Source organism: Gymnodraco acuticeps, unplaced genomic scaffold (assembly GCF_902827175.1).
Source record: "Gymnodraco acuticeps unplaced genomic scaffold, fGymAcu1.1, whole genome shotgun sequence".
Classification (NCBI taxonomy): domain Eukaryota; kingdom Metazoa; phylum Chordata; class Actinopteri; order Perciformes; family Bathydraconidae; genus Gymnodraco; species Gymnodraco acuticeps.
In genome coordinates, this window is record NW_022990881.1 from 1,229 (window position 1) to 10,947 (window position 9,719).

Below are 9,719 nucleotides of genomic sequence, written 5' to 3' on the forward strand. Positions count from 1 at the left end.
TGGTGAAAACGTATTGTGTCTTGAATTCAGCTGCTTGGTGTTTCATGTCTGTCCCCGCGCTGTGAGCCGTTTGCTCCTTAAAGCCTCACCTCCGTGCTTTGATCTACAGGCTGTGAGCCTTTCTGTTTGAAAGAAGTCTCATTCTAACCTCCACGCTCAAATGTAAGAGTGCTTTAAAGAGTGCTTTAAAGAGTGCTTTAAACATGTTTGATGGTTTTTATAATCTTGTCTTTGTATTTTTACGTCAGCCTGCAACACTTTTCCTTTTGTTCATCTCAAATGAAAACGAGCGAATGATTTTCAGAAGCCTCACCTCCGTGCTTTGATCTACAGGCTGTGAGCCGATCGCCCTGCGGTACCTGGAGTGGAGCAACCCCGAATCCATCATCCAGGTGGGTTTCATCTTTTCATGCAATATTTTTATTTTCTTGCAAACATTTGTTATAGTTATGAATGCACTATTTTATATATTTTCACCCTTTTATATATGTAGTTTATTTCATATGTCTCATGGCATCGTGATGTCCCCCTCCCCTCTGCAGGTGGTGTTCTCCTGCCTCGGCATCCTGGTCACCTCCTTCGTGGCGTTTATCTTCGTGTTGTACCGCGACACGCCGGTTGTGAAGTCCTCCAGCCGCGAGCTGTGCTACATCATCCTGGCCGGGATCTTCCTGGGCTTCTTGTGTCCGTTCACACTCATCGCCCGACCCACGATCTTCTCCTGCTACCTCCAGCGCCTCCTCGTCGGTCTCTCTGCCGCCATGTGCTACGCTGCTCTCGTCACAAAGACAAACCGCATCGCACGCATTCTGGCCGGCAGCAAGAAGAAGATCTGCACCCGGAAACCTCGCTTCATGAGTGCGTGGGCGCAGGTGGTCATCGCCTCCATCCTGGTGAGCGTTCAGTTGACTCTGGAGGTCGCTCTGATCATCATGGAGCCGCCAGAACCCGTTAAGTCCTACCCTAGCATCCGTGAAGTGTTCCTCATCTGCAACACCAGCAGCATGGGGGTCGTGGCGCCGCTCGGATACAACGGGCTGCTCATCCTCAGCTGCACTTATTACGCTTTTAAAACCCGAAACGTGCCGGCTAACTTCAACGAGGCCAAGTACATCGCCTTCACCATGTACACCACCTGCATCATCTGGCTGGCCTTCGTTCCCATTTACTTCGGGAGCAACTACAAGATCATCACCACGTCGTTCTCCGTGAGCCTCAGTGTGACGGTGGCTCTGGGATGCATGTTCACGCCCAAGATGTACATCATCCTGGCCAAGCCGGAGAGAAACGTGCGCAGCGCCTTCACCACCTCGGATGCTGTGAGGATGCACGTGGGCGACGGGAAGATGGCGTGCCGCAGCAGCAGCTTTCTGAACATGTTCCGGAGGAAGAAGAAGGGCAGGTGGGTGCAGTAATTATGAGTGAGCATGCTCCAGAGGCTCTGAGCTGCTGGTTCTCTGTATTTAATGTTAGAGAAACACCTGAGCTGCGCGGCGCTCAGTCCTCAGACGTTCAACCTGAGGAGTTAAATTAAAACCAGCATCTCTGAGCCGAGGGAGCAGATGATCTAATCTGCAGACGAGAGGCTCCTGCAGGGTCCACACACCTTCACACACACACCTTATCACACACACCTTATCACACACACCTTATCACACACACCTTAATAAGATCACACACACCTTCATATTATCACACACACCTTAATACATGTGCTTATATACTTGCACACATATATGAATACGTATTGATAATAAGGAGTAAAGTGTGGATACTGAAGGATTTTGTAGCTTTAGCTTTCTTAAAAACATTTCCAGGACCCTGCAGAAACCCTGAAATATATAAACAACATCTTTTGTATTCTCAATATTTTACAACACAAACCATAAATGCTGTCTTGTCTCCACCTTTGTGGGTTCCCTTGCAGTAATTTGTGTCCATCTTTATTCTGTTCATATAGTTCTAATGGAAAGTCTGTGTCATGGTCTGAACCAGGTGCCAGGCTCCCTCCCAAAGGAGATCACACGTGGCACAGACTGTCAGTGCACGTGAGGCGGCAGGAGGCCAATCAGACAGCCGTCATCAAACCCTTAACCAACTCCTTCCTCAGCACTAAGACTCTGTACAACGTGGCCGAGGAGGAGGACGAGGGCGAAGCCGTGCGGTACAACCCCCCCGTCACCCCTCCCATGATGCACCAGGGTCAGATCCCGAGGGGGGAGGAACCGTACGGACCTCGCGCAAAAAACACAAAAAACTGCGTCTTCGTGGAGCGTCCGCAGGTGGACGAATTCAACATACCCAAGTTAAATGACATGATTAGCATTCCTGAGGCGGTTAGTGGTGGTGTGTTAGTGTACCAGCACCAGGAGCCCCTCCTCTACCAGGAGCCCCTACTTCAGCTGGAGCCCCACCTCCTCCACGAGGAGACCCACCTCAACCAGGAGACCCTCCTCCTTCACGAGACCCTCCTCCACCAAGAGACCCACCTCAACCAAGAGACCCTCCTCCTCCACGAGACCCTCCTCCACCAGGAGACCCACCCTCACCAGGAGCCCTTCCTCCATCAGGAGCCCCTTCTCCACCATAAGCCCCACCTCCACCTTGAGAGCCACCACCCCCAGGAGCCCCTCCTCCACCAAGACACCCACCTCCACCAAGACACCCACCAGGAGCCCTTCCTCAACCAGGAGCCCTTCCTCCACCAGGAGACCTTCCTCCGCCAGGAGCCCCTTCTCAACCATAAGCCCCACCTCCACCTTGAGAGCCACCACCCCCAGGAGCCCCTCCTCCACCAAGACACCCACCTCCACCAAGACACCCACCAGGAGCCCTTCCTCAACCAGGAGCCCTTCCTCGACCAGGAGCCCTTCCTCAACCAGGAGCCCTTTCTCCACCAGGAAACCCACCTCCACCAGGAGCCCCTCCGTCACCAGGAGCCCCACCTCCACCAGGAGCCCCACCTCCACCAGGAGACCCACTTCCACCATGAGCCCCACCTCCACCAGGCGCCCCACCACCACCAGGAGCCCTTCCTCCACCAGGCTACCCACCTCCAACAGGACACCCACTTCCACCAGGAGCCCTTCCTCCACCAGGAGCCCCACTTCCACCCAGACACCCACCTCCACCAGGAGCCCCACCTCCACCAGGAGCCCCACCTCCACCAGGAGCCCCACTTCCACCCAGACACCCACCTCCACCAGGAGCCCCACCTCCACCAGGAGCCCCACTTCCACCCAGACACCCACCTCCACCAGGAGCCCCACCTCCACCAGGAGCCCCACTTCCACCCAGACACCCACCTCCACCAGGAGCCCCACCTCCACCAGGAGCCTGACTCCCCTTCAGAGGAGGAAGATGAGGCTCAGTTTGGGCTCCTTCACGGCTACATATACAACAACGCCCGGATCCACGACAGCGACGGGGACTCGGTGGACGGGAAACTCTCCGAGGAGGCCCTCATGCCTCCGTCTCCGTTCAGAGATCACAACGCTCCTCCTCCCGTGAACCCCTTCCCAAATTCAGAGTCCATTCTGTGCAGCCCGACCAACATGACGTACGCTTCCGTCATCCTCAAAGACTTCAAGCAGAGTGCCTCCACTCTGTGAGGGAGAAATAGGAGATAAGATAAGAAGTGCTTTATTCATCCAAAATTGGCACATTTTAGCGAGAATCATGTAGGGGAGATCGGGGAGGGTTGACATGCTGCAAATGTGCGGAATTGGGTTCAAGGGTTCAGCTTACAGGATCATTCCAGCAATATGTGCCCAAACGAAATTGGTGTGAATGCTGAGAAGCAAAAACAATAGTTATATATATATAAAAAACGTCATAATTCTAAAAATATGAACCATATTTCATCCAAATGTTACTATAAAAATACTCACCTTTTTATAGGATCATGTCCCGATTTGTAGAGAGATCGGAGTTTGAAAAGGGTTGTAGCTGAAATGTGCAATATTGGGGTCAAGGGGTCAGATTACAGGATCATTCCAGCATTATGGGCCCAAACGAAATTGGTGTGAATGCTGAGAAGCAAAAGTACCGCATTGACCCGATTATAAGACGGGTTTCTTTTTTTTCTAGAACAAAATCTGACAAAAATGAGTCATTTTATATTCGGGGTCTAGACTTTTCGATGTTATTAAACAGTCTCAACACCAGATGGCGCCAAACGAGTCTTAAAGTAACAGCAACAGGAGAGAAAGTAGGCGAGTTAATAAACAAGAGAGGAGAAGATACGATGCCAATTTTAAGATAATGTGATCAACGAAGTCATCGAACAACCGTCGAGCAGCAAAGAAATATGAAATGTAAACCAGTCAGAGAAAAGCTTTCCAAGGTATCTTCCAAAAATGAGTCTTGAAAAAGACGGGTCGTCTTATAATCGGGGTCGTCTTATAATCGGGGCCGTCTAATATTCGGGGTCGTCTTATAATCGGGGTCGTCTTATAATGGGTCAATACGATAATAGCTATATAAAAACGTTCATTAGTCCAGAAATATTAACCACAATTCATCCAAATTTTACTAAAGAAATCTCCACCTTTTCATAGCCGTGGCTCAGTGGGTTAGAGCGCTGATCTTCAGATGCTGGTTAGCGTCGGCTGTACAGCACCCATCATCCATCCATCCATCCTCTCCCGCTTATCCGTGGTCGGGTCTCGGGGGTAGCAGTTCCAGCAGAGAGCCCCAAACCTACCAAACGAAGGAGGAGCGGCTCAACTCCGAGTCCCTCCCTGATGACCGAACTTCTCACCTTATCCCTAAGGGAGACGCTAGCCACCCTGCGGAGAAAACCCATCTCGGCCGCTTGTATCCTTGGATCTCGTTCTTTGGGTCATGACCCATCCTTCATGACCATAGGTGAGGGTAGGAATGGAAATGGCCCGGTAGACAGAGAGCTTTGCCTTCTGGCTCAGCTCCCTTTTCGTCACAACGGTGCGGTAAAGCGACTGCAGTACCGCTCCCGCTGCTCCGATTCTCCGGCCCATCTCACGCTCCATTGTTCCCTCACTCGAGAACAAGACCCCGAGATACTTGAACTCCTTCACTTGGGGTAAGGACTCATTCCCTCACCTTGCGGAGGGGGTCTCAACTGAGCCGAAAATGCGGCGCACCTATGCGCTTATGTGTGGTGCCGCACGGTTTTGCCGCTAGGAGGCTCCAATAACACCCCCCCCTCATGTTGGCCAGGGACGGCCCTGACTGCTTAAGTTACATTATTCCCACTTTGACCTTGTTTAGGCTACTGCTGCCCTTTCATCGTCCAGCCAATCAGATGAGAGCAGAATGAAAAGGGGCAAGTTAGCTAGGGAGGTAACCATTTAAACACCACAAAGCTTTACACTTAACGCCCAGATTTTTAAATAAAAACTGTGCCGACCGTCCCCATCCTCTCCTACTTGATATACTTAAGTTTATGACCTGTATATGATGAGATATAAGGATATAAGGAAAGTCATGTTTCACTCGTTGAATGATAGCTGTTAAGAGTGAACAATGCGCTGTATTTTAAAACGTTTAAATGTTGTCTTCAATAGTGGAGGAAATTGCCAATTAAATATTTATATGCTCAAATAAGATTTTAGGATAACGTTACGGACGACATGCTTCAAACATTTATATTAATTATTTGTCATTATCTCTAAATGTCATTGTTGTTTTCTTGACCTGACCATTTTAATTTCGTCGTCTATGAAAAACGAAATTTGATATTTTTTTCCCAATGATTTTTATTTATTTAGGATTTCTTTTAAGGAACAAAACAAAAACAAACATGCTTCGTCTGTAATAATACAAGGTACATATTTGAAATAATTGTGTAGACCATATATAAGACATAACCCTAATAAGACAAATTCAGCTTTTTGAGCCTTTTACCAAAACAATGCAATACGGGTTTTGGCGTAGAGCAAGCTGAGGTATATTTATCTTCTTCTGGATATAAACAGATCTTTGGGTCCAGTCAAATCTGCTTTAAATGATCTTCTCTATTTGACCTCGTACCTCTTTTGTGCATCTGGTATATTGTGTTGTATTGGTTTGAATCCACCGGGTCATTACATCTGATATTTTTGAGGTATCGACAAATAACTACGGAAAAAACCGAGATAATAAAATGTTGTAACCATGGCGCTTCGAGGCCTCTGTATTAATAGATGTTGTGCTTTATGAGATCAACAACTAAGTTTGTTTATTTACATTTATTAACATATAGATGTATTTTAGAAAATATAGGCGACATAACAAGAAGTATGCTGAGTTTCAACCCCGTTATTTAAAGCTGAATATAGTTTGTATGTGATGCAAAGAAACAATGTTTTTAGAAAACGTTTTGTGTTTCATATCGTGTGTTTTGTACTTTATAAGGATGAAAAAGGCTTAAAGGAATAATTTGACATTTGGGAAAATACTTATTTGGTTCCTGAAAGTTTGTTAGAGTGATAGATTCAGATTCTTGATGTTTAAAATCTTAGTTTTTGGAGGTGAGACAAACACAGGATGCGCTAAAGTTGGTGCCCCGTGTGAGGCTGAAAGGGAACGTCTACAACAGCTAACTACACAAGAGACACAAAACGATGGGTATTTTTGTCATTATTTAAGTTATTTTACTCTTGAACGTAGACACAGGTCCACACTGCAAGTCTAACCATAGGGTGTTAAATAATAACTCATATTTACATCATGACTAGATAGCTAACGTGAGCTAGCGAACAAGGTAGAGATAAGCGGACGTTAGCTCGCTTGATTTACAGATAGATATAACATTCCATAGCTAAATTGCTAACTAGCTAACCAGCTTACTGACAGGTTAACTGAGTCTCTGGTGAACTTGCAGATTAGTTGTGAAGTATGAGACAGACTTGTGAGGCTTCCTCCTTTACCAGTCTTTATGCTAAGCTATGCTAACGACTGGTGGTAGGTTGATATTGTACATGAGTGGTATCACTCCTCTTTTTCAAACGTTTTGCAAGACGTTCTTTTCCCTAAATGTCACGTTTTTCGCCTAAAGCTGAGATAGCTATATTTTAGATGGGTAGCTAATGTAAGCTAGCTCTGTACAGAGATAGTGAACATTAGCTAGCTTGATTTACAGATAGATGGATGTATAACTTAGCTAGTAAATTAGCTAACGTTTGGCGGCTAACCAGCGCACTGATAGGCTAATTAAATGTGGTTTCTAGGTTAACTTGTTTTTATAAATGTCAAACTGTGGACTTTACGCTTCTTGGGGCGGGGCTTCATACGTTGAATTCAATTGATTGAGGATGCAGATTAGTTGTAAAGTAATAGACCAGTCTTTATGCTAAGCTATGCTAATGGATGGTGATAGCTTCATATTTAGCCTGGTATCAATCCTCTTTTCAAACTTTTTGCTGGACGTTCTTTTTACTAAATGTCACGTTTTTCGCCTTAAGCTGAGAAAGCAGAATAGACATGTTTCTTGTTGGAGAAAAGTGTGATTTACAGATAGATACTGTAGATAACATTCCATAGCTCAATTGCTAACTTTAGTTAGCGAACCAGCTCACTGACAGGTTAACTGAGTCTCTGGTTAACTTGCAGATTAGTTGTAAAGTAATAGACCAGTCTTTATGCTAAGCTACGCTAACGACTGGTGGTAGGTTGATATTATACATAAGAGTGGTATCAATCCTCTTTTCAAACTTTTTGCGGGACGTTCTTTTTCCTAAATGTCACGTTTTTCGCTTAAAGCTGAGAAAGCAGAATAGACATGTTTCTTGTTGGAGAAAAGTGTGATTTTGTGACGGATACAGGACTGACTGTCACTGATGTAGCAGAGGACAAAGTGCCACATTTTCATTAAGATCTGTTTTTATTTTCTACATTTGTCTCATTTTGATGTCAAATTTGTACCTTTTTTATAAATAGACATTTCATAACTGTATAGATTTAAGATAAATGACATGTTTTGTGAATGTATGAATTGTGTATCATATTTTGATATTCAGATGATATCTATATGCATTACAGTATTAGAAATATGCTTTAATTGTGTATTAAGAGCCTCAAACCTGCATAATGTGATAAGTGCTTCTGTTTACTTTAGTGCTATTCTGAATAAGCTATCTGTCGTAAACACAGGATCAATTAACGTCTGCCATTTTAAACAAATATATACAGGATTTAAAATGACTCTTGTTGCTTCGAGTAAATTCAATGTTTTGTATGTTTTTGTCTCCTGTTTTTGACGTTATAAACCAGCGGACTCTCCTTTTCCTGTCCCAAGTATTCATCTCATCAGCTTCAAAGAATACAAGTTGTTTTGGAAAGATGACAATTTTTTTGACATCGAGAAAATAAAACATTCTTGCAATAATCAAGAATAAGCTATTAATTTCAAATGAAAATAGACCAATGTTTAATTCAACTTTATAGGTCTTTATTTATGTATCTGAGAAAAACAACATTTGTTTTCTGAAGTTAATGAAAAATAACTTCTGAAACAAATACAATTACAGAATAACTGTTACGTCCCGGCTCGTGGAAAGTGGAAGGTAACATATAACCAGTTGAAATTGGTAAATAGGAAGTTGTTTTGATGAATGCGCACAATCAAAACAAAAAGGCCACAAAGGCACCGGTTTAAATAAGTAAATAAAGGAACTTAGTGAGACTCTTTAAATAAGAGTTTGCAAGTTTTAGACAAACAAAATAGCCTAAAGAAAACCTCACTTCTAAAGTGGGATAGAAAGAATAAGGCTAACAAAAATAGGCAGTCACCAAAACACAACCTGGGTACAAGCTAACCACAGTTAACGTTTGTATTACAAGATAATCAGAGTTATAAGAACAAGCACAAATATACACACAACCTAGTTAACCACCATTAACACAAACTAGCCGAATGTACCGAGAGACGTCTGCCACAGATTCAGACCTCTCCCGACTAACTGAGGCCACACATTGTTGTAGCTGTCCCCAGAAGGCGCGTGCGGGGATTGGAGAGTCGGGCCCGGCATGCTCCAATCCAGATCTTCGGTCACGCCTGCCGGGAGAGGAAAAGGAAGCTGGCATCCAATGGCGTCTGGGCAACGGCACAGCTCATATACATATAACACACAGCTGCAAACACTGTTACGGCCTGTCTACACTACAGGCATCGAAAAATGCTTTCAACGCTTCGCCCATTCACTTCAATGGGGTGACGTAGAAGATTTTGAATCTTCGCCGAACTGCATTGTGGGGAGCGGAGCATGGCTTTGCAAGCATCGTGAGCATCAAAAGTTGAGCAATGTTCAACTTTTGATGCTCCCGATGCTTTCGCAGCTGGCATCAGCAAATCAAATCCCGTTTATGCAAATCCCGCCAGTACAAGCGCTAGCCAATCAAACCGTGTGCAAGCTGGGAGAGCCAGACCGCAGTTCATTTCCTCATATTCCAAACGAGAAATTACGGTAGCAAATCACCCGGTTCTTTCCGACCAGAACTATTTACCGGGATACAAACCGGAGGAAGCAGGCATGGAGGGAGGTGGCAGAGACAGTGGGGGAAACTGGTAGGTTTTCGCCTGTTTGGGGATTTTATATCCAGTTTACTTCGTTTTAACATTGCTATTGCTTTGTATGTCGGGGGCGGGAGATTCATGTGATTGGTTGTTGCTCGCGTTGCTCGCAAAAAATCGCCAAGCTTCAGACACGCCCAGCTTCAAGATTTTTTTTATGCCTGCTGTGTGGACGGGCCGTTACGGC

General features: G+C 45.3%; 1 protein-coding gene across 2 annotated transcripts; it reads left to right on the top strand.

The window, feature by feature from the left end:
- Nucleotides 1-333: 333 nt before the first annotated feature.
- LOC117557570 (metabotropic glutamate receptor 1-like) lies at nt 334-4,749 on the top strand (the record flags this gene model as incomplete). 2 transcript variants are annotated; one of them, XM_034233451.1, is given in 3 exon segments in its annotated part: nt 334-392; nt 543-1,402; nt 1,961-4,749. In XM_034233451.1, coding segments are annotated over 3 exon segments (2,570 nt in total), but the record flags the coding sequence as incomplete, so codon positions are not given.
- Nucleotides 4,750-9,719: the final 4,970 nt, after the last annotated feature.